This window comes from Coffea eugenioides, chromosome 4 (assembly GCF_003713205.1).
Source record: "Coffea eugenioides isolate CCC68of chromosome 4, Ceug_1.0, whole genome shotgun sequence".
In the NCBI taxonomy this organism is placed as follows: Eukaryota; Viridiplantae; Streptophyta; class Magnoliopsida; order Gentianales; family Rubiaceae; genus Coffea; species Coffea eugenioides.
In genome coordinates this window covers 17,305,626-17,332,225 of record NC_040038.1, presented here as the reverse complement: position 1 = coordinate 17,332,225, position 26,600 = coordinate 17,305,626, and the positions used below count along the sequence as shown (strand labels likewise).

Below are 26,600 nucleotides of genomic sequence, written 5' to 3'. Positions count from 1 at the left end.
AAACTATATGCAGTACGCATTATCTATTTAAAGTATCAGCTCTTTATGGGTATTTTACTTTCAAACATTTAATTTATGATAAAAACATCAATGTTTGTAAGTAAAATTCAAAAAGTGTTACAATGATATTCTTACAAAAAGGGAGGGGCATAGGGCCATAAATTAAATGTTTGAAAGTAAGAATATTGATATTACTGTAACACTTTATGAATTTTACTTACAAACATTGATGTTTTATCATAAATTAAATATTTGAAAGTAAAATACCTATAAAGAGCTGATACTTTAAATAGGTAATGCGTACTGTATATAGTTTAACATGCAAATAGTTTGTTAATTAGTTAATTAGTTTAACATGCAAATAGTTTGTTAGTTTCGGACAAACAACAGCTTTAGTTAATTAGTTAATTAATTAATTAGATAATTAGTTAATAGTTAATTAGATATTTAGTTAATAGTTAATTAGTTTAACTATTAACTAATTAGATAATTAGTTAAGCAATTGTCAAGCAAATAATAATTGTCAAGCAAGTAAGGGCAAAATTGGAAGAAAATTCTTATCTCACTTCTACAAAAGCTGTCAAGGAGGTTTCTGCAACAAATTGTTACTATTCAAGGGAGGTGAATGCAATTTATAAACCTAGAGGGGAGGTCAGTGCAAATGTCAGAAATCTCAGGGGAGGTTTCTGCAATTATCCCTATCTAAAATGGTAAAGAAAAAAAATTTATCATTCCAATATGATACACAAGTCAGAATGGAATGTTCATTCAATTTTTATTATTTGATATAATTAATATTTAGATGTCAGAAAGGAATACAGTCAATACAGATTTGGCTTAATTGAGGATTGATATCAAAATGCTACAATTGTAGTATTAGTTTCATTCTAGCATACAGATTTTTATGTTAAATTTTTGCATCCACTAGTAATATAATTAGTAATGTAAAATATAAATTGCATGAAGTTAAAAAAATATATACTATTTTTATTCTATTATCATTTTCGATATGAAATTCAAAAACAATTCTTGCACAATTGTTCACAGGTGAAAGAATGAAGTATCTTAAACATTTGTTTGCTAGTAAAAAAGATAAAATATTTAAACACAACCATACTTATTTATTAGTAAAAAATTACATTCAATTAATTATTAAGCTCACAAATTCCTAAGATGTTGTAACATTTTTAAAAGTTTTATAAGGATAAACTTAACATGTTACTAGTTTGGACACTCTAGAATAAGGGTGGAAAGAGGTTTCTCAAAGTTTTATGAGGAATCAGGGTTCCAAAAAAATTTAAAATGAGTATTTAACAGGGAAAGGGTTTTCAACTTATTTGACCCATACCAACAACAAGAATGAAATAAATAAGTTGAAAAGGTCTTTCTTTTCTAAGCTATTTCTGTGTACCAAATGTAGGGTAAGTGTTTTCTACTTCCCCTCATTATTGGTTACTATCAGTTTGATTAACTACTTACCTTCTACCAATAATTTTACTCAAGACAAAAAAAAAAGAGAGAAAAGATGTCACGCCCCGAGCCCGTAAGCGCCAGTCACGTGACATCCGCCGTATCCTCAAATCCTGCTCAAGAATATAAGGTAACATCAAACTAGACTAAACTTAAAAAGTACTAAATAGTATAACTAAATAAAGTGTGGTACAAAAATGAAAGGTAGTCTACGAATATCCAATAAGTTCGTACATTTATTCTCTGGTTGAAACAGCGGAAAGAAAATAAATGAAACTAACAGCTAGAAGCAGATAGGCTGCTAATTTCTATTCACTTAGAACTAATAAAAAATCATCCTCAAGGTCTTCTAAGTAAATTAATTCATACTCCTCAGAATCTACAAAAATTGTAAAAATTGGGTTGAGCGACAAATCGCTCAGTAGGTAATATCTACCCCTCTGTTGGACCATGCACCCATAGCTTTACATATACGTATATTTATAAATCAAATCATTTGCACATCATTCACATTCATAATCATGAAAACAACGTTATTTGTAAAACCATTAGTAGTAATGAGGAACACAGCAATTGATAAACACCTTATTCATAACTGTACATGAAACTCATAAAGTCATAGATTATTTCATATCAGCTCATAACAAGTACATGCAATGACCAACTTCTGAGTACTCAGCCTAGAGATTAAACCCCTTCTAGGTGGGCGACCAACAGATTTCATGACTACCGATTGGTCTCATTACATACATGGGTCAATCGGCCGGTCTCTATATCAAACTATCATGACCTTGTCAATCGACTGGATTCTATACCAATCTATCATGACTATTAGGCAGGACTATAGTCCCTACCGTCTATTTCATGACTGTTTTGAACTTTACTTAATATAAATTCATTTCACACGTCACATACATAGTTCTTTGATTTCATAAAAGATACAACTCATTTGGTATATAAAATATATCAAAATATTTCAAATAAGTGACATGATCCATTTTCATATAGTAAAAATAGAACTTGCATAAATATCCAAGTAAAGTATTTAATCAAATACATTTCGAGTCAACACAACAAAATATGATTGATAACAAAAATTTTATTTTGCACTTTTGAAATCTCAGAAGGGCAAGTACCACCTACCTTTATCTGGCTGCTCGAGTGGAACTACCTTAGATATTTTAAATTTGTATCGTATCTATCAAATGCATAAGTATCCTAATTAGTTGATATTTTTTATTGGTGCATAAATATACCAACTCTGAATAAGTTTAAGATTTATGTCTAAACCATTATATGAACGCTAGTAGAGTTTTTTTAAAACTAAATTGAGAAGTTTCTATTTTTAGAAAGTTTTCATTTTTGAAAAGTTTCTTAATTTGGAAAGTTTCCTTTTTTGTAAAGATTCCTAATTTAGAAATAATTATTCGTAATCACATTTATTATCTTGACCATCGTGCGTATTTATCTATACATACATATATTTATTATTATTTTATTACTATTCATTGTTATTGTTATTGTCCTTGTCATCATTATTTTATTTTATTATCATTTATATATATTTGTTAATTAGTTACTATTATCTTTTGCTTCACTTCCAATTTTTGCGCATGTGTAGGTGTTAGCATTATTTATATCTATATGTATATATATATATATATATTGGTTTATTATTATAATTATTATCTTAGTTTATTCCACTTGTATTTATATTTTCATTTTATTTTCGTTTATATCTTTAATTTACTTCATCTATATCTATATTGTTATTATTATTGTTATTATTTTAATCATTTAAAAGAAATCTAAAACCTATCTTATACTCTATAACTCAATCTAATAGTGATAGATTAAAATGTCTTAGATTTCTACTTAAATATCTTAGGTCTAATTACATAAACCCGATTGACGAAATCTTTTAAAATATCCACTTATTTTAGGTTAGGTCTTGGAATTTAGTTCCTATGTTATTCCATAAAAGGTGGGTTGGTTATACCTAAAATTTAATTATTGGACATTCACTAAACTCATAATATATATATATGTATTTTTTTCATAATCTATTATTATTAATATGATTTTTTTATTCCTAATTTTTCCTCATTTTGGTCGACCCCTTTGGCCGCCCTTCTGGCTAGTGAAGAAGGGAGGGTCTGATGACCCTCCTTTGCTATACATTTTTTTAAATTTTTTTCTTCCTTTGGTTGGCCGAATTCGGCCAACCTTTGCTAATTGAGTCTCTGTCGCCAGCACTTGTTGGCAACTCTCTTCTTTTTTTTTTTATTCCTTCTTTCGGCCAACCTTTCTACATAGTAAATATCGCCAGCACTTGTTGGCGACTTTTTTTTTTTTTTTTGTGCGTTGCTGAAGCTCTTCAGCAACGATGCACCACAGCAGCAGCAATCGCCGTTGCTCCTTCACTAAAATTTTTTTTTCTTTCCAATATATTTGGGTAAACCCTGTTCATCCCATAATTAAAATTTAATACTCTAATCCTATTAATCCAGATATAAATCCTCCTAAATCTCTTATACAAGCATATATATATATATATGTATATATAACATAATACATATCCATAAAATCTTTAGAATAATTAATGAAACTAATAAAACTTAAAAGAAAAGTTTTCACGTGAGTTTGGGACTTACAAGTGTAGGTGTCTAGTTGCCTGATTGATTAACAACAATGCCTTCTTCTCCTTCTCTACTCTCTGATGGCTCTAACTCTAAAGAAATAACGATAATGAGAAAATAAGGGTGTCGTTGTTTCTCTAAACCCTTAAACAGGTATTTTAGATCCCTAATACTACCCACTACTTGATGGTTAGATAAGAGTTTTAATTTGTTATGAACTCTTATCCTATCTTATCTCCTTACTAACCCCTAATTAACCCTTTAACCTATCCTACTAGTATTTTTACTTTTACCCATGACATTTTTTTCCCATTTAGTTAATTAAGCAAAATAAAAATGAGCAAAAACATGGGTTTTACATTTTTGCCCCCTTACAAAAAGTTTCGTCCTCAAAATTTACGTACTTTGATAAAAATAAAGATAGGGATATCTATTCCACATGTCTTTCTCTAACTCCCACGTTGCCTCTCGCGACGAGTGGTTCGTCCATTGCACCTTCACGTAGGGTATGATCCTTCTCCTTAGAATTTGATCTTTCCGATCCACGATTCTCAAAGGAATTTCCTCCACTGACAAGTTCTCCCTCACCTCGATGGGTTGATCCTCCAAAATATGGCTCGAGTCAGACACATATTTTCTTAGTTGGGAGACATTAAAACGTTATGTATTCTCGACAAAGCTGGTGGAAGAGCCAATCGATACGCTAAAGGTCCAACTCTTTTCAGTATTTCGTAAGGTCCTACATACCTTAGACTTAATTTACCACTTCTTCCAAACCTCATTACTCCCTTGGTGGGGGATACTTTTAAATATACATTTTCTCCCAATTGGAATTCTAAAGGTCTTCTCTTTAAATCCGCCCAACTTTTGTTTCGGTCCTGACCTACTTTTAGTTTTTTTCAAATAACCTTAATTTTCTCCAATGTTCTTTCCACCAAATCAGGGCTAGTGATCAGTTTCTCACCTAATTCATCCCAATATAAGAGAGATTTACACTTTCGCCCATACAATGCTTCAAACAGTACCATACCTATCCCGCTATGATAGCTATTGTTATACGAAAATTTCATTAGTTTCACCAACCTATCCCAACTATCCGAGAAGTCTAGAGCACAAGCTCTCAGCATGCCCTCCAGTGTCTATATAGCCCTTTCCGACTGCCTATGGGGATGGAAAATAGTACTTAGTCTCATATCAGTTCCATAACCTTTTGATAGGTCAACCAAAATCTAGACGTGAATCTAGGGTCTCAATCCAACACTACTTTCGCAATTTATTTTTTTTTTAGACTAGATATCACATTCTCTCTCCTTTAAAAAGTTTCATCCTCGAAACCTAAAAGACATAAATATCGAAATAAGTTAACAAAATTTTCAATGTTCTTGTAATACACCTTGGGAATTATTCCTACAATGTCTAAATTGGATTTTCCTATTTAATTCCATCAAACTTCTGCCGTGCACTCTTATTTTTCTCAATACCTTCCATCTTTATATTTATATTGCTCAGATGAACATAATATCTTTCACACATTCGACATTCTATATATTGGCTTAGAATGCTTCACAGGGATCAACCTATAGAAAGGATGCCAAAAACACTAACATTATCATTTCTTCTTTTGTCATACATTCTATCACAACTTACTTATCCACTATCGCAAAAAGTAATCATTATCTAGATATATGGGTTCCTGCCCACTATAATTGATAATGAAAATCTCTTATTTTCCTCAAATCTCATATTTATCTCATTTCAAATTCAAAAAAAAACCAATAATACCTCAAATAGTATCACACTTATTTCCAAATCCTATAACCTGAGTTGTTATATCACTAAATGCCATGGAAATCTTATTTCATTTGATCATCATTTTTTTTACCTCAATTCAATTTCCAAAACACATATTCATATTACGGTAGAACATACCAAAACACACAAAATTTTATACAAAAATTATTGCCAAATTCTCATATTTGAATATAATAACTTTATCATAACTTCGGTAAAGTATTTATCTATGCGTAGAATTTTGAACTCATACCAGTTTAAAAACCTGAAAGTGTTTAAAACACATTAGTTAGTTAATTGTACTTCTTCCACCATTAGACCTTAGAGTACGAAGAGAATTTATCAAGAATTATTGTTAGATTCTTTCTATATGATATGATTTTTTTTTAATGTAGAACACATTTATCTATAGCTCTTTTTGAGATTGGATGAGTATCATAAAAACATTCTGTACAGGGTTATAGGATATAATTATTTATGGTGTTTATTCATTTTTTTATTGTTAATTTATGTCTCTTGGTGTATGCATTTTTATAGAAATTACACTCATTTGATAAAGATACTTATTCAAAAATCTTGATTGTTCACGAAATAATTTTTTTTTTAAGACAAGAACTATGTAAGATCATGTATTCTAAGAAATTTTTAACATATTTATTGACTAAGAACAATGTAATAATGCCAATAAGCTAGTTCAATAATTGTCTGGGGTATTAGATCTAATTGTTGTAAATCTCAAAAAGAGACAAGTCTATTCACTCTTGGCCACATCTCCCACCGAAGGAATACTACTGCTAGACTATATCAATTTATATGGGATAAGGCCATACACCTATTAGTTGTCACTAGTAGTGGTAATAGTTCAACTAGAGTAAAATAGTAGCAGCATCAGTAGTACTTCTATCCAGGTAAGAACACTATTTATGGAGCACTATTGCAAATAGAAAAGGTCCGCAACATTTCATTTTTCATTCTTTGAAGTGGTTTCATCCATGAAGCCTTAGCCCACATCAAGATAAGTCAATATAACCTCCAATGTTGTTGTCACCCATCGTGCAATTAATCCTACACTACTTAAATTGGGTCTCTTTATTTAATCCATCACGCTTGTTGCGCACTTTAATTCATTGATACTTTCAATTTCCTAGAGACAACACTTCAAAAATATATAATATTTCCTACACGTTCGACATCTTAAACTTAAAATGTACTACCAAAATCATATCCAACAAAAGGACATCATAAACACCAATAGTACCATTTCAACTTAAATCACACATGCAAATTTTCAAGCCTATTTATTTAGTCACAATTGATCATACCCTAGTGTGTATTTCCTCTAAAGAATAAATTGTACCCTAGGCTCTGTTATCACTAAATATTATGGAAGTCTTTTATTTCACAATCTTCTATCCAACTTCATTCCAATTCCTAAAATCACTAATATTACAAACATCATTCAACATACATCTAGATCGCATAATCTAAACTTTGATAACATTAAATATCACAAGAATCTCATATTTCCTTTAATCCTCTTTTTTTCATCTCATTTCAATTCTTAAAGTTGCTAATACCTCAAACACCATTTACATACTTCTAGATTATATAATCTAAGCTCTGATACCACTAAAAATGTCACGCCCCGAGCCCACAAGCGCCAGTCACGTGACATCCGCCATATCCTCAAGTTCCGCTCAAGAATACAAGGCAGCATCAAACAAGACTAAACTTAAAAAGTATTAAATAGTATAACTAAATAAAGTGTGGTACAAATCTCAAATAAAAGGTAGTCTACGAATATCCAATAATTTCGTACTTTATTCTCTGGTTGAAACAGTGGAAAGAAAATAAATGAAACTAACAGCTAGAAGCAGATAGGCTGCTAATTTCTATTCACTTAGAACTAATAAAAAATCATCCTCAAGGTCTTCTAAGTAAATTAACTCATACTCCTCAGAATCTACAAAAATTGTAAAAACTGGGTTGAGCGACAAATCGCTTAGTAGGTAGTATCTACCCCTCTGTTGAACCATGCACCTATGGCTTTACATATACGTATATTTATAAATCAAATCATTTGCACATCATTCACATTCATAATCATGAAAACAACATTATTTGTAAAACCATCAGTAGTAATGAGTAACACAGCAATTGATAAACGCCTTAATCATAACTGTACATGAAAGTCATAAAGTCATAAATCATTTCATATCACCTCATAATAAGTACATGCAATGACCGGCTTCTGAGTACTCAGCCTAGAGATTAAACCCCTTCTACGTGGGTGACCAATAGATTTCATAACTATCGATTGGTCTCATTACATAGATGGGTCAATCAGCCAAATTCTATACCGAACTACCATGACTTTGTCAATCGGCCGGATTCTATACCAGGCTACCATGACCATTAGGTAGGACTATAGCCCCTACCGTTTATTCCATGACTGTATTGAACTTTACTTGACATAAATTCATTTCACACGTCACATACATAGTTCTTTGATTTCATAAAAGATACAACTCATTTGGTATATAATAACATATCAAAATATTTCAAATAAGTCACATGGTCCATTTTCGTATAATAAAAATAGTATTTGCATAAATATCCAAGTAAAGCATTTAATCAAATACATTTCTAGTCAACACAACAAAATATGATTGACAACAAAAATTTCATTTTGCACTTTTGAAATCTCAGAAGGGTAAGTACCACCTACTTTTGTCTGGCTGCTCGAGTGGAACTACCTTAGATCTTTTAAACTTGCATCATACTTATCAAATGCATAGGTATCCTAATTAGTTTATTTTTATTATAGATGTATAAATATACCAACTCTGAGTAAGTTTAAGATTCATGTCTAAACCATTATATGAACTCTAGCAGAGTTTTTTTTGACTAAATTGACAAGTTGCCATTTTTAGAAAGTTTCCATTTTTGAAAAGTTTCTTAATTTGGAAAGTTTCCTATTTTTGTAAAGTTTCCTAATTTAGTAATAATCACTTGTAATCACATTTATTATCTTGACCATTGTACGTATTTATCTAACATATATATTTATTATTATTTTATTACTATTCATTGTTATTGTTATTGTTCTTGTCATCACTATTTTATTTTTTACCATTTATATATATTTGTTAATTAGTTACTATTATCTTTTGCTTCACTTCCAATTTTTGTGCATGTGTAGGTGTTATCATTATTTATATCTATATGTATATATATATATTGGTTTATTATTATAATTATTGTCTTAGTTTAGTCCAATTGTATTTATATTTATATTTTATTTTCATTTATATCTTTAATTTACTTCATCTATATCTATATTGTTATTATTATTGTTATTATTTTAAGCATTTAAAAGAAATCTAAAACCTATCTTATATTCTATAACTCAATCTAATAGTGATAGATTAAAATGTCTTAAATTTCTACTTAAATATCTTAGGCCTAATTACATAAACCTGACTGACGAAATCTTTTAAAGTATCCACTTATTTTAGGTTGGGTCTTGGAATTTAGTTCCTATATTAGTCCATAAAAGGTGGATTGGTTATACTTAAAATTTAATTATTAGACATTCACTAAACTCATAATATATATATATTTTCATAATCTATTATTATTAATATGATTTTTTTATTCCTAATTTTTCCTCCTTTTGGTCGATTCCTTTGGCCGCCCTTCTGGCTAGTGAAGAGGAGAGGGTCTGATGACCGTCCTTTGCTATAATTTAATTTTTTCTTCCTTTGGTTGGCCGAAAGGTTTCAGCCAACCTTTACTAATTGAGTCTCTGTCGTCAGCAAGTCTATTCTTTTTTTTTTTAATTATTCTTTCCTTCCTTCGGCCAACCTTCCTATATAGTAAATATCGCTAGCCTTGCTGGGGACTTTTCTTTTTTTTTTTTTTTTTTGGCTTCAGCAACGGTGCACCACAGCAGTGGCAGTCGCCGTTGCTCCTTCACTAAAATTTTTTTTCTTTCCAACAAATTTGGGTAACCCTGTTCATCCCATAATTAAAATTTAATACTCTAATCCTATTAATCCAGATATGAATCCTCCTAAATCTCTTATACAAGCATATATATATAACATAATATATATCTGTAAAATCTTTAGAATAGTTAATGAAACTAATAAAACTTAAAAGAAAAGTTTTGACGTGAGTTTGGGACTTACAGGTCTAGGTGTCTAATTGTCTGATTGATTGACAGCAACGCCTTCTTCTCCTTCTCTACTCTCTGACGGCTCTAACTCTAAAGAAATAACGATAATGAGAAAATAAGGGTGTCGTTGTTTCTCTAAACCCTTAGACAGGTATTTTAGATCCCTAATACTACCCACTACCTGATGGTTAGATAGGAGTTTTAATTTGTTGTGAACTCTTACCCTATCTTATCTCCTTACTAACCCCTAATGAACCTTTTAACCTATCCTACTAATATTTTTACTTTTACCCATGACAGTTTTTTTTACCATTTAGTTAATTAAGCAAAATAAAAATGAGCAAAAACGTGGGTTTTACAAAAGAACCCATGTGCTCCTAATGTTTTACTAGATAGGTTTCCTTCTCTCCCATACACTTCTTCATTTTCACTAATTTCTTTCTTTTCTCTCCTCCCCACTCTATGCTCCTCAAAGTTTGATATCTATGGATTGGTATGGGTGATTGGGATATTCTGCAGTAAAATGGCCAAAGCAAAACTCTGCTATCCAAAATTTATGATTTGGGGCTCGGAATCTATTGGTCAAGCTTCATTTTATTTATTTCCATCAAGGATTATTGCACACTTGGTGAAGCCACCACTTGCCTCTATTGGAGGTGGAGGTGTTACCTAAAATTGATTGTGTTTGCTAATTTTGTTGTCGAAAATGATGCAACCAACATTGAGTAACGTTGCGAGTGATTTAGTGAGAATTGTTACCTATTGGTGGCAGAGGAGTGCTAGGATGGTGTGAGGTCTATTGGGTTATTGGTGGAGAAATAGAAGAAAGGAACAGAAAATGAAAAATAAAAAAAGGAATTCTAAATCCTATTCTTGATTATCAAACACTCTAAATTTTTATAAAATTTCATTCCTATGGACTAGTTTATCATACTCATAGTGATTGTGATTGTAAATTTTGAACCAAACAATTATTTTAGTCTGCTGAAAGTATCGCAAGCTGCAAAATCAAGATTTTATAATGGAATTAATCTTCTTTTCACTGATACTGTACATTAGTACCGTTGGATGTATGATAACTAATCTTATTTTACATTTGAAATCGAAATTCTACATATATGTTATGTATCTAATCATGATAGTATATACACTAACAATGTATATAAGATTAACTCTTTATAATAACATGATGATGCATTAATTAGAAAATGAGCATGTGAAAGGAGGTAGTAGCGCTCTTTGATACAAATAATGCCATTAAACAAGTCAATTTTATTACATTTACTTGGCTAGAATGAGAAAGTAAACCGGCCAACTAGACATGGAGAATGGCCCAAGTTGTGCGTGGGCAGACAAAGAACTCCAAACTCAAAACTTTAGTGGCACAATCCAATGTTTTTAAACACGGACCGGCCAGCGAACCGGAGAGGGGGCCGGTTTGCGGTCCAACCAACCGGTTCACCAGTTTTTTTTTTTTTTTTGCAACTTTAGTGCTAAGTACTTCACAGGTCTTCACTCTATACTTGAACTTGACGGCTAATGCACAATCTAACATGATTATTGATAACTTAAGTCCCTAAAATGAATTCACCAACATAACTAAATTTAAGTTGAGATAATAGTAAATTTCCTAAATGTTATACATAAAACCTGGAATGATAAATGCAACTAAAATAGCATAATTCACCACAAGTTTTTATAAATTTATTACAAACATAAATAGATATAATCCAAATGTTCACCAATTATCACAAATAAAAACACACAAATAAATAAAATAAATGTTGACATTCTTTTACAATCCTAAAAAAGTCCATAAAAGAGTCCAACTCATATTTAAGATAAACAATTTGAATAACAAACTTCCATCAGTGGCATGATAGGCAACAACACCACCTTCACAATTTCATCAACTTAACCTGAAAAAGTTAAAAGTTTATTACAAAAATATAAATCTAATTGCTCAAACTCAAAAAAAAGCCAAAAAATTTTGAAAAACAAAGATACAACTAAACACATAAAAAATTAATTGCTACTAAACATCACTAATTAACATGTTATATTACCAATCATTATCTTCATCACCATCCAAAAGGCATCTACGCTGAAATGCTTCCAAATCAATATCATTATCTTCCCCAACTTCACTTTCATGATCTAAATAAATAAATAAAGTAACAATTAAGGATTTATCCATATTTATAATAAAATTCAAACCAAAAAGCGCACTTTTAGCATCTCATATTACAAACTAAAAATATATTTATTTTAATATTAAAACCAACCTTCAACTAGTTGAGAATCATCCTTACGAAGTTCTTCGAGTTTTTCCTCCAATTCATCACAATTAAGCTCACTATCTTGTTCTTCTTCTATGACCCAAAATTCCGTTTTATCAATAGATTCATAATCAATGGGATCATAAGATCTCTTACGATGATCAAAGCTACAATAAAATACATTAGTCATAAATCTAACATTATTTTAAAAAATAAAATGTAAAAAATAAAGTAAAAATCAATTTTACCTATGTTGCAAACGCAAATTGTAGTGCACATAAACAAGGTCGTTAAGTCTTTGGTGCTCCAACCTATTCCTTTTTTTAGTGTGAATGCGTTCAAAAACGCTCCAATTACATTCACACCCAGAAGAAGAAGCTGTTTGACTCAAAATTCTAATTGTAAGCTTTTACAAATTCGGAGCATCACAACCATATAACTTCCACCAATTTTCTGTCATAATCATATTAAAATATTAGACCAAAATAAAGAATAAATTCACAAATTTTAGATGTTAAAAAATATAAATAACCTGGCTGATCAAATTTGCTAGTAAGAATAGCAAGTTTGCGCCCAAAACTCCCTTGCGTTTCTCGATACATTCCAACCTCTTGCAATAATTTTTTAGGGTTACACCAATCCATTTTTGTTTCAATGTAATCAAGCAAGCCATTTATAACCTCTGGATGTGTACAAAATGTGGCACTCTCATATTGAAAAGCAGGATTCAAATAATAAGCAGTAGCATGTAGCCTTTTTCTCAACATTCTATCCCACCTATCATTGATGATGTCAATATAAGGCTTGTACAACCTTTCTTTATTTCTAAACAACCTTTTCATGCCATTTATTGCTCTAAACATGCCTTCATAAACATAACCCAATGAAGGCCTTTCATCAGTGTCACAAATACGCAATAAACGAATGATAGGGCCCATTATTCTCACCATAATCAAACAGTTATTCCAAAACCTTTCATCCAAAATAATTTGCTTCACATCTTTTCCTTTTTCTATTCTCAGAAATTTTTTGTAATCCCCACTAGTAACCAAAGATTGCAAACTATCCTTATGATCATGCAAACCTTTTAATGCAATAAAGGTAGTTGCAAATCGAGTTTCAACTGGACGAATAATTTTTTTCCACCCAGCAGTCTTTCTTAACCAATTCAAAGTGAACTTATGATTGTAGATAAAAATGGTCACTGTTGAAGCAAGAGACACTAGAGCTTTTACATTATTCATTTCACTAATGTCTTTCAAAATCAAATTGATGCAGTGTGTAGCACACGGTGACCACCAAATGTTTGGATATCTTTTACTTAACAAAGACCTAACAACTTTATAATTGCTAGCATTATCAGTAACTAAATGCACCACATTATTTGAACCAACCATCTCAACAACTTCAGCAAATAAATTACACAAATTTTCTGCACTTATTACAATATCAGATGCATCCATGTATTTAATGAAAGTAATACCCTTAGAACAATAAACCAAAAAATTAATCAATGGTCTTTGTCTAGTATCTTTCCACCCATCACCCATTATAGTGCAACCAGTTTCTGTCCAAATACTTCTAAAAGAATCAACAACTAATTTCACATCTCTCTTGGCATTTTACAACAAGTTAAATCTCTCAAAGAATGATAGGATGGACCTTTGTAACCATGACCCATTGATGCTATTTGATCAATAGCTTTTTGAAAAAAATGGAGAGTTAACAACATTTATGGGAATGCAAGCATCATAAAACCAAACAGCAATAGCCATGTCCGTATTTTTCCATTTTTCCTTACTTTGCAAACAAGCTTTAATGGTTGGTTGAGAAGTATCACACCCACATTTTAAAAAAAAGCATGTATACCTATTGAAGTTGTGACCTTTCTCTTTCCTTTGCTAGATGAACTTATCGGATTTGCTAAATGAGAAGGAATCTCTTGGAATTCATCGCCATCAAATGCATAAGTAGTGCGGCCGAATGGATTTTCCACCCCAAAATCACCCTATTTTTCTTTAGATTTCTACTCATTCACCTTCATAGATGCCAAAATAGCATGTCTAACTGCCGGATCAACCCTTGCACATGGAACAATACTGCCTTGTTCTCCTGCCAAATGCTGCTTCATCCGGTGAATGCCACCACCAGCAATTACTTTAAAACAATACCCACATGTCAAAGTTTTTCTTCCTTTCTTATGCACACCTTCCGAACAATGATTCCATGCTATCAGACTTTTGTCTATGATTTTGACTTGCTGATTCTCCACTATTAACAGCTCTAGCAGTCGAAGATTGTGAATTACTACCAGTACCGGTATCCATTATTCTTTACATAGTTAATTTAGACATAATTAATTCATTTGTAAAATATAGTGTACCAATAAGAAAATAAAATTAACAAATTTTCAGTAATATAAGAAGATCAATTAGTCACATCAATAGCTCAACTATTAACATTTGCTTTTTTCATTTACAAAAAAATTAAGATAGCTTGCATGAAACCAGACATGTCAACTATTAACCTTTTGCAAAGCTGTATTTTTCCAACCAATGTATGTGAGTCTAAACTTGCCCAAAGCAATGCCAATATAGTTGTCAATCAAAGCATTTGTTTATGTGAAGCTAAAAAGAATATACATTATTAGCACTAGCACAAAAGGATCGTTGTCCCTTTACTAGACTATTAGACAAGTATTTGTATCCATGTGCTCAAACTAAAAATGCAGCGCATTAGATAGCCAAGCATGTACACCAACAAACCAAAAGTAAAGAGTCTTTACTATTAAAACTACATCCTTAAAGAAGAAGTAGACTTTAATTGCTAGTTGCAAAAGATAATGAACAAGTAAAAACATATCTTTAATTTTGTTGCTTCAGTGAAACCTATAAAATTCAAGATGAATGAGCATTAGGTAGACTAATTACTTCAGTGAGATAGAAAACACAGAAGACGAAGTTCATAGCATACAAATGTTACATGCAAACAAACGACATCAAAGGAACAAAAAATAGACATCTGGGCTTCTCTAATTTCGAAAAATACAAAATTTAAAACAAAAATTCAAAATTTAAAACAAAAATTTTATTAATTCTGAACATGTCTAATTTTATTAATTTTTTCATAGGAACCAAAGATTAATTCCGAAAAAATACAAAATTTAGAAACCAAACATGTCTAATTTTATTATTTTGATACTTCCTCCAAAAAATAACTTCTCCAAATATGACTGCAAAATAATTCTTGATTCATAATTTCATCCTTAACTAATCAAACAAAAATAAAATAAAAATTGGGGGAAATGGATGAAAATTGGGGGAAAAAAGAAGAAAATACAAAAAAAAATCGGCTAAAGATAATATAGAAAACAAAAAGCTTGAAAAGGGAAAAATTAAACTTACCAAGATGATGGAAAACAGGAAAAGCTCTCAAGTCTCGGATATCTTGTCGTGGATATTTGGATGAGGAAGGGTTACGAAGAAAAAATTGAAAAACAAATTCAAGAGGAGAAGCCTGAAGCCGAGGAAGCGAAGCAGGAAAACTGAAAGAAATGTGCCGTGACTGCCATCTGCTCGCCGCTGTTTGTTTTCTTAATGCTAGGGTTTCTTTTTTTATTAATCTGATTTTTAGTTTTTTAGTCAAGTTAAGTAGAATTCTACACAACATGAACTTGTCCTATGACTGTGGTTTAGCGTAAGATTGTCTTATTATGACCATGGAGACTTGGGTTCGAATCTTAGTAGCTTCATTCTTGACATTATTTTGTTTGAAAATTTAAAAATCGCTGGGTTACAGTTTGTACGGTTAATAGTGGTTGTGGCGGCCCCACCTCCCCCTAAGGCGAACCAGAGGGTTCGGCGAGTCGCCTGTCCAACTCTCGCCGGGACTCACTCACTCAATCATCTAACATCATCAAATATTATTCGTAAATAAACTTTACTTCTCGCATAAGCCAAGTACTTAAACAAACCGTACCATTCAACTTACTCTGTCCAAAAGTACAATTTCAAGCATCAAGAAAATGTCTAACTTAAAATACTTAAATTCAACTTAATTTACAATTTAAAATTCCTAATCCAGGGCACAGAAGCACCACAGGATTCACATTTTCCCAAAGACACAAAAGTCATCCAAAAGACACTAAAGTTTTCCCAAAGTACATATATAAAAGTGGGCATTCAAAATATAACATTTCTTTTCTAGTTCTCCAAGACTTCATGCAACTCAGAACCTGTCAAGGAAAACAAATTGGAAGGGATGAGCCAATAGCTCAGTGGTGCCTCGAAACATGCAATTCACATAGGGCAATTTAACAAGTACAAATGGACAAGTAAGCAATTAACAATTTAGAAAATCGAAGTAACATGACAAGAAAAGGATACGGGGCTCTCAGGAGCCAAAGTCCTCGCGCTTGATCAGGTAATTTATAGTAGTTGACACTCCGTCAACTTTCACTATCTAATCTCCATGTAGACATTTCCCTAATCTACACGTCTCCTAGCAACGACTTCCTCCTTATTTTCGGGCCCGACTCCAACACGAATTTTGCAAGCACTTTTACCAAGACGGCAGAGAGGTACCTCCCACTCTAATAGAGCGTGGTATGTGCATCCGTTTGGTTTATTTAGTCGACGAGACCACGCTCCAATCGACATTGCAACACTTGTACTTGTGGCATTTCACGCAATCACATAGCATATAACATTTCATGATATCTCTAGCAAGTACTTTTAACAAGTAGTTCAACTAGCAGTTAAACACGATTCATGCAAGAGACACTCACCTCAAGTGAAGAGTCTAGAATTCCAAACTTTGATCGAGATTGTGCTCTTCACCAACTCCTAAAATCATACAAATATTTCACATAAATTTCCACTTTTGAGTTGGCGAATTTAACTCGAGTCAACTAGCATTTAATTTCACTCAAAAATCCCAAACTAGTATTAATCGTTTTCTCAAAGTGAAATCCACAAATTTCGAGTGAAATTAAATTTTGAGGTTTCTTTAAAACCAAAAACTTGCTAAATTCGTCAAATATTTCAATAACCAAGTTCTAGAGTCATATAAGCAATTAACACCACTTTGGTGTCACTGGTTGAGAAAAATCATATTTACCCATTTAGAGAAATTTTCCCTTCTAATTTTCCCCAAAAATATCTTGGGAAATTCCTTTAAGAGGAAATCATATAAACCAAGTAAAACTAGTCGTTGGAATTTCTATAAAATAGAAACTCCTTAAGTTTGCCAAATTTCATTGACCAACTTGGTTCAAGGATTTTCATGAAGGCAAAAACTTGAGTTTTCAAGAAAATTTCCAAATTTGGCATATTTCTCGAAATAGGACATTTGGTCTAATAAAATTCAAGGTTATTGACTCGAAGTGGACCTAGTAACAAAGGTTAATGCTAGAAAACATTTTCGGGACAAATTTAGTCCACATTTAACCAAAACGAAATCCAAACGTCAAAATCATTTCTAATTTCAAACAAAATTTCTGTTTTGAGTAGCCCCGTGAAGAATAAAATTTTGGTCCATTTTTTGAACGTAAACTCTACTAGATTTTGTCCCCAAATTGAGTTATACACACCCCTTAACTAAACACAAGTTAAATTGGGTTCATGTTAACGTGAAAATCATTCAACATGTCTCATGCAAAGCTGGAAAAATTTTCAAGTGCATTCGGTACAAGCAGTCCATTTTCTCTTCAATTTGTCCAAAATTTTTCAACTACTCAAAGGCTACATTTTTACCCAAACAATACTTCACATATAAGTTAACATGTTTACAGCTCAAATGGTTCAAAAAAACTTGTCAAAACCAAACCCCAAATTCGCCCAAAAATCTGGAAATTTCCAGAATTTTTCGGACAGCTCAAGGGGCATTTTTCCCTTTGATTTTTCAATGAAATTTCCCATTGCACCAAAGCTGCATTTTCACCAAAACTGCTCTACACATATAGGTGAACATATACACGATTTAAATATCTCAATAACTTCACAAAATCCAACTCAAAATTTCGGGTAAAAATGGAAGAAAAACAGGCCTGCTGGTTCGGTTTAGCAGAGCAGAATTTTCTCCTCTTTTTGCTCAACCATCTTCAACTTATAACTCATATTTTAAGTCCATAACAATCACAACTAATTAGTCTAACCTCCCAACAAGCAATCCAGTTCATTACCTAAGCAAAAATTGCAAAACAACAACCGGTAACAAAGCTGGAAAATTGATCCCTCATCCGGCCAGCACCCCATTTTCATTCTTAAAATTTCCCAAACATTTACCCACCACAAAACACACATATAAACACATAAAACACCTCTAGCTTCATCAATCATTAGCTTAGAGGATCAGCAACCCAACATGTTTCACCAAGACAAGCTAAAACTTCAAGAACCAAAAGCTGCAACAAATCTGAAATTTTGGCTAAGGGGGTGAAGCGGAAGTTTTTGGGTTACCTTTGGTGGTTGTTTACTAGCTAAATGAAGTGCCTAGTTCCCCAAGTTCGCTCCTAGAATCACTGAGGTCAGTCGGCACCCCTTGCACTCTGTTTTTCTCTCGGTCAAACCAGTCACCGCAGCAGCAAAGCAGCGACCGAAGATGAAAAGAGCTGGGGTTCTGGGGGTTTTGGTGAGCTTGGGGTGGTTCTGTGGTTGGTGGAAGGAAGAAATATGAAGCTGGTTTTTCTCCTTCACCCTGGTCTGAACAACCCAGCAGTAGTAGCAGCGGCAGGAGCAGCGAGAGTAGCAACAGCAACAACGATCCTCTCCTTCCTCTTGCTCGATCTGGACAGCAGCAAGAAGTGGAGGTGGAAGCTGAAAATGGAAGCTTGAAGACTGTGTGTGAGTGGCTGAAGATGAGAGGCTGTTGGAGCTTGGAAGGCAGCTGTTTCTGCTTCTTCTTGCAGCAGAGGAGCAGAAGTTTAGAGGGGTAAGAAAAGGGTGGTAGCTGGTGACAAGATGGGAGGAAAATTGGGGTAGTCTAGGGAGTAGTCTAATTGACTTTTGGGCATGCTAATAATGGTGGGAAAATTTTGAATTGAATCACGTTTACGCGCGAGAATTTTATCTACTGGTAGAAATTCCTCATCTAGCATTTTCTCAACTGAATTATACATTTTTATAACATCTACATATCATACAGTTCAACTTAGAGCTATATTGCGTATGGGAGTGCGAAAATCCAACTTAATGTTTAGCCGAACGCGAACCGTCAAATAAATTTTGAAAATTCATGTAAATTAAAATATAACATTTATATAAGTGAAAACATCATTAATAATATAAATACACATTTTTAAATATAAATTCATATTATTTAATAATTTTCAAAGTTTAAATAATATTTATTTTAATTTTCAGAAATTAATGAAATTTTGAGATCCTCACATCCTTCCCCCCTTAAAAGAATTTTGTCCTCAAAATTCTTACCTGTTCAAGCGAATAACTCTGGGTATTGGTCCTTCATGTCCTTCTCTACCTCCCAAGTTGCCTCCTCAACGTCGTGATTTCTCCACAAGACTTTGACTAAGGCAATCTTCTTATTTCTCAATTCTTTAATTTCTCGGTCCAAAATCTTAACTGGTCGCTCCTCATAGGTCAAAGACTCGTCTACTTCAACTTCATCTAATTGAATTACATGACTTGGGTCGGGATGATATTTCTTGAGTATAGATACGTGGAAGACATTATGAATCCTGCTCATACTAGGAGGTAAATCCAGCTGATAAGCCACTTTTCCAACTCGTTTAAGAATTTCAAAGGGTCCAATGTACCTCGGCTTTAATTTCTTTCCCTTCTTGGATACTACCCCTCCTTTCATAGGTTTTACTCTTAGAAAGACTTTATCCCCTACGTCAAATTCCAAGTCTTTTCTTCGGTGATCTGCGTAACTCTTCTGCCGACTTTGAGCAGTTTGAAGTCTCTCCCTAACCAGCTTAACCTTCTCATAAGCTTCTTCGATCCATGGAATAGCTGTCGGGTCTAAAACTCTCTTCTCTCCTACTTCATCCCAATGAATAGGGGATCGACACCTTCTACCATAAAGCGCCTCATACGGTGCCATTTGGATTGAAGCCTGATAACTGTTATTATAAGCAAACTCTGCCAACGTCATGTACTGGCTCCAACTCCCTCCGAAATCTAATATACAGGATCTTAACATGTCCTCTAGGGTTTGTATGGTCCTCTCCGACTGTCCATCTGTTTGTGGATGATATGCAGTGCTCAACTTCAATTTAGTCCCCAAAGTTTCCTGAAATTTCTGCCAAAAGCGGGAAACAACCTAGGGTCTCGATCGGAGACTATACTTACAGGAATCCCATGCAATCTCATAATTTCTTCTGTGTACAACTTGGCTAATTTCTCCAAAGAGTAACTCATATTCACCGGTAAGAAATGTGCAGATTTTGTAAGCCTATCCACTATCACCCAAACCGCATCATGTCCCCTTTGACTTCTAGGTAAACCCGTCACAAAATCCATGGTAATATGCTCCCATTTCCACTCAGGGATTTCTAAAGGTTGTAACAAACCAGAAGGCTTTTGATGTTCTGCCTTAACCTGCTGACATACTAGGCAAGTCTGTACAAATTTCGCCACATCCCTTTTTAAGCCATCCCACCAATAAAGCCCTTTCACATCCTGATATATCTTGTTAACTCCAGGGTGAATAGTATACTTGGACCGATGTGACTCCTCTAGATTTCTCTTTTCAAACTTTCTTCACTAGGTATTACTATTCGATCCCTAAATCTCAAAATGCCTTCAGGTCCTAGCTTAAAATCTAGGGTTTCCCCCCTTCTCACTTTCTCCAAATAACCTTGTACTACCGGATCCTTCCCTTGAGCCTCTTTAATTCTTTCTAACAAAGGGGATTTTAAGGATAGATTTCCAAACAAGATTTTCAACTTTTCTAAACGAGGATTCCAACCACTCGCTTCTTCTAACATATCCCATTCTCTTACCATTAGACCCGCTACTTGAGCCCTTCTACTTAGTGCATCTGCAACCACATTTGCTTTCCCAGGGTGATAATTGATTGAACAATCATAATCCTCAAGAAATTCTACCCAACGCCTCTGTCGCAAGTTCAACTCCTTTTGTGAAAACAAGTACTTAAGGCTCTTATGGTCGGTGAATACCTCAAATGTCACCCCATACAAGTAATGTCTCCACTTCTTCAAAGCAAAAATAACAGCGGCTAAATCTAGGTCATGGGTCGGGTAATTCATCTCATGGGGTTTCAATTTCCTAGAAGCATAGGCCACAACTTTTCCTTTTTGCATTAAAACACAGCCTAACCCTTCTTTAGAAGCATCGGAATATACTACATACCCATCAACTCTCTCAGGTAGGGCTAACACTGGAGCCGTAGTCAATCGCCTCTTCAATTCTTGAAAGCTCGCTTCACATTTAGGGCTCCAAATGAACTTATGATTTTTCTTAGTTAACTCCGTCATTGGCCCAGCAATTTTTGAGAAATCTTTTATAAAACGACGGTAATAACCCGCCAATCCCAAGAAACTTCTAATTTCAGTTGGATTCTCTGGTTGTTTCCACAAAGTAACTGCCTCCACTTTAGTTGGATCCACTGCAATTCCATTCTTAGAAATTCTATGACCCAGAAAAGAAATTTCTTCCAGCCAAAATTCACACTTACTGAACTTAGCGTAAAACTTGTGTTCCCTCAACACTTGTAAAACTATCTCCAAGTGCTTGGCGTGATCCTCTCGGGTCTTAGAATATACTAGAATATCATCTATGAATACCACCACAAATTGGTCCAGATATTTCTTAAAGATTCTCTGCATTAGATCCATGAAAGCAGTTGGGGCATTGGTTAACCCAAAAGGCATTACCGCAAACTCAAAGTGCCCATATCGAGAATTAAAGCGGTCTTAGGTATATCTTCCTTTTTAATCCTCAATTGATAGTACCCTTGTCTCAAATCTAACTTAGAGTACACCACCGATCCTTGCAATTGGTCAAATAATCCATCAATCAAGGGCAAAGGGTACTTATTCTTAATAGTCACCTCATTCAAACCTCGATAGTCAATGCACAATCTCAAACTCCCGTCCTTTTTCTTTACAAACAAAACTGGAGCTCCCCACGGTGAGTCACTTTCCTTAATAAAACCTCTTTCTAGGAGGTCCTGCAACTGGATCTTTAGTTCTTTCAACTCCGCAGGAGCCATTCTATAAGGAGTTTTTGAAATTGGGGCTACTCCTAGAACCAAGTCAATCTTAAACTCTATCTCCCTTTCAGGTGGCAAAGATGTTAATTCTTCCGGAAAGACATCGGGAAAATCTCGCACGATTGGCACATCTTCTAATTTCACTTGGTCACTAGGGGCGTTAATTAAGAAAGCTAAGAAACCCTGGGCTCCCTTGTGAAGCATTTTCCTAGCTCGAATCCCTGAAATCAAAGCAGATGAAGCTAATCTGCCCCTTATAACTAGCTTGAGAGTGGCCTCACCTGGGATGCAAAATTTCACCACTTTAGCTCTACAATCTAGCTTAGCATGGTGGTAAGACAAAAAGTCCATTCCTATAATCACATCATACCCCTTAAGGTCCAAACTCACCAAGTCAACTAGCATTTTTCGTTCCCCAACCCAAAATTCACACTCCTTATACACCAAACTAGTGAGTATGCTTTTATTACCTGTAGGAGTCCTAACTTCCAAATCATAGGGTAATCGTACAGGCTTTACATTAATTCCACACATAAAAGCAGGATTAACAAACGAATGAGTCGCACCCGGATCAATTAAAACCTTAGCTAATCGATGAAAGATTGGAAGTGTACCTTCGACTACCTCCGAAGGGTCAGGTACAGGTTGACTATCTAGGGCATAAACCCTGGCCGGGACCTTTGGCCGACTCCCTCCAGAGGCAGTTTGCCTAGAACTTGTGGCACCTCCTTGGCTTCCCCCATTCTCGGAAATCTTAGGACAATTAGCAATTTGGTGCTCAACACTCCCACACCTGAGGCACTTGCCCTCCTTTCTCCAGCACTCATTTGCGGTATGATTGGCTTTTCCACAGTAACCACAGGTTATCTGAGGGGTTGACACTTGTACACCTTGTGGAGCACTCCTAGGGGGTCCCCTTCCACTTTGACTTTCTCTCACTCCAGATCCTCTCGCCCCAGAGCCTCTAGCTCCAGCACCCCTTGTTAAAGCACCTCTCGATGCAAGAGGGATATTCACTACCCCAGTTCCTCTACCCATCTTAGGCGGTGGGGCACTTGTAGAAATTAGGTCCCTGCTACCACTAGGGGCATTCCTTTTCCTAGCAAAGAATGACTTAGATTGGGCTCTAGCCGTCTCAAACCTCTGAGCTTTCTCTACGGCATCACTATACGTGTTAATTTGAGCAGTTGCTAGCTCCTCTTGAATCTCCACATTGAGCCCTTGCACAAATCTCCTAATGCGTCTCTGCTCAGTGGCTATCAGGTCAGGGGCATATCGGGCTAGTTTAGTGAAGTGGGTCTCATACTCTGCTACACTCATGGCCCCTTGTTTGCACTTAATAAAGTCGTCCTCCCTTTTCTCTTGGACTAGAGGTGGAAGGAATTTGGCATTAAACTCACGGGTGAAGTTTGCCCAAGTACTAGGGGTACGGTCTCTATCCCACTTATCCTTAATTAGATTCCACCAAGACCGTGCAGTTCCCTCAAATTGAAATGACGCAAAAGTCACCTTCCGCGTCTCAGTGTAATCCAAGGTGGCAAAAATATCAGATATTCTCTCCCACCATCCCTCAGCTATTTCAGGCTCTGGCCCACCTTGAAACTTGGGCAGCCCAAACTTTAGGAACCTCTCCAAGGCTCTATCTTCAGTATCTAACTGCCCACCACGTTGTTGATGCACTGGTCCAGGACCTTGACGGTCCGTCAAACGTTCTAGCACTTCGGTTATCCTATTAATAGCGGTGGCCATTTGATCTCCGCCCCCGCCCTCGGGTCCCCGATTTTGGTTCACTTCCGATACTCTATCGCCCCCTTGATCACGAAGGGGTTCAGCCCGTCTCCCTCGACCTCGGCCTCGATTTCGGCCTCGGCCTCTACCACGGGGATCCATACCTAGTTATGCCTAATGCAAAACAAGAAGTAAGTATATAGAAATTTACGCAAAATTTAAAGAGCAACGCAGGAAAATTGCATAAAATTAAGAAACAAAGCAGAAAATTATGCCAAATGAAGATCAACTTGAGGGCGATAAAAATAACCACAACTAACACATATATTAACATTCAAAATTCCTACAATTAGCATTTCGTTGGGATTTTACAAAAATATAGCCCAAATGTGCTACAATGTGCAACCAGTCATTCATAATCAAAAGAAGTGCAATCACCACAAAAGCAAGCCATACAGTTACAAAAATACAATGGCCCAAGAGTTAGCACCATCCCAACCAATGTTTACAGATTACAAGTCAAAAGAGAGTCTAACTAAGCCTAGTCCTCAGCGGGACCATCAGATGGATTCCCCTCATCAGGATCCTCTTCTGGATCTTCCTCCGGGTCCTCCTCTGGATCCTCCTCAGCACTAGGAGCTACCTCTGAGGCCTCGTCCATCACCTCATCCACCAGCATGGTAGCATCCGCTAGTATCCCAAAAGCTCGCTCACGAACCATGTCTCTCATCCTAGCCACGCTATCCCTTGCTCTCTGCAGCTCCTCACGGTCTGCCTCAGCCCTAGCTCTCTCCTCTATCACCCGTCCAGTCAGCTCTGTTACCCTATTCTGCAGATGAGTCACCATGGCACCTAACTCATCCACATCCTGAATCAGGGCCAGATTGGAATTCACCAACTGGCGACACTCATCGTCTATAGCCAGAACCAAGCGGTTGGGGTAAGAAAATGTCAACCTACAGTCACACCTAGGAACCCTGGTGTCGGGCGAGTACTGACCACGAGCTCCACCACCCTGAACTTGGTAAAATATAGGCCTAAGAGGCGGCACGTGACCATTCACGTGCCTGTTACCATTAGCAGCATGTCCGTTCCCATTAGGGTTCTCCATACCTACAAAACAGCCAAAACTTTCAAAGTTAAACCTTAGCACCATTAACTTGATCAATTATCACTTAAAATATATCTAAGTATCTCATTCCTATTTCTAGGAATAAAATACCTAACAATTCTCCCAAATACATTCTAACCTAATGCTCTGTTACCACCTGTGGCGGCCCCACCTCCCCCTAAGGCGAACCAGAGGGTTCGGCGAGTCGCCTGCCCAACTCTCGCCGGGACTCACTCACTCAATCATCTAACATCATCAAATATTATTCGTAAATAAACTTTACTTCTCGCATAAGCCAAGTACTTAAACAAACCGTACCATTCAACTTACTCTGTCCAAAAGTACAATTTCAAGCATCAAGAAAATGTCTAACTTAAAATACTTAAATTCAACTTAATTTACAATTTAAAATTCCTAATCCAGGGCACAGAAGCACCACAGGATTCACATTTTCCCAAAGACACAAAAGTCATCCAAAAGACACTAAAGTTTTCCCAAAGTACATATATAAAAGTGGGCATTCAAAATATAACATTTCTTTTCTAGTTCTCCAAGACTTCATGCAACTCAGAACCTGTCAAGGAAAACAAATTGGAAGGGATGAGCCAATAGCTCAGTGGTGCCTCGAAACATGCAATTCACATAGGGCAATTTAACAAGTACAAATGGACAAGTAAGCAATTAACAATTTAGAAAATCGAAGTAACATGACAAGAAAAGGATACGGGGCTCTCAGGAGCCAAAGTCCTCGCGCTTGATCAGGTAATTTATAGTAGTTGACACTCCGTCAACTTTCACTATCTAATCTCCATGTAGACATTTCCCTAATCTACACGTCTCCTAGCAACGACTTCCTCCTTATTTTCGGGCCCGACTCCAACACGAATTTTGCAAGCACTTTTACCAAGACGGCAGAGAGGTACCTCCCACTCTAATAGAGCGTGGTATGTGCATCCGTTTGGTTTATTTAGTCGACGAGACCACGCTCCAATCGACATTGCAACACTTGTACTTGTGGCATTTCACGCAATCACATAGCATATAACATTTCATGATATCTCTAGCAAGTACTTTTAACAAGTAGTTCAACTAGCAGTTAAACACGATTCATGCAAGAGACACTCACCTCAAGTGAAGAGTCTAGAATTCCAAACTTTGATCGAGATTGTGCTCTTCACCAACTCCTAAAATCATACAAATATTTC

General features: G+C 35.0%; 2 protein-coding genes and 1 pseudogene across 2 annotated transcripts; all 3 read right to left on the bottom strand.

The window, feature by feature from the left end:
- Positions 1-12,142: 12,142 nt before the first annotated feature.
- Positions 12,143-13,822, bottom strand: LOC113769158. The gene is made up of 4 exons (XM_027313630.1): positions 12,892-13,822; positions 12,608-12,737; positions 12,366-12,526; positions 12,143-12,237 (listed from the first exon to the last, which is right to left on the bottom strand). The coding sequence occupies exons 1-4, from the start codon at positions 13,820-13,822 to the stop codon at positions 12,143-12,145; spliced, it is 1,317 nt and encodes a 438-aa protein (XP_027169431.1).
- A 5,228-nt stretch (positions 13,823-19,050) lies between these two features.
- On the bottom strand, positions 19,051-22,215 carry LOC113769157 (annotated as a pseudogene).
- Positions 22,215-24,446, bottom strand: LOC113769156. The gene has a single exon (XM_027313629.1). The coding sequence runs from the start codon at positions 24,444-24,446 to the stop codon at positions 22,215-22,217; it is 2,232 nt and encodes a 743-aa protein (XP_027169430.1).
- Between the last annotated feature and the right edge of the window lie 2,154 nt (positions 24,447-26,600).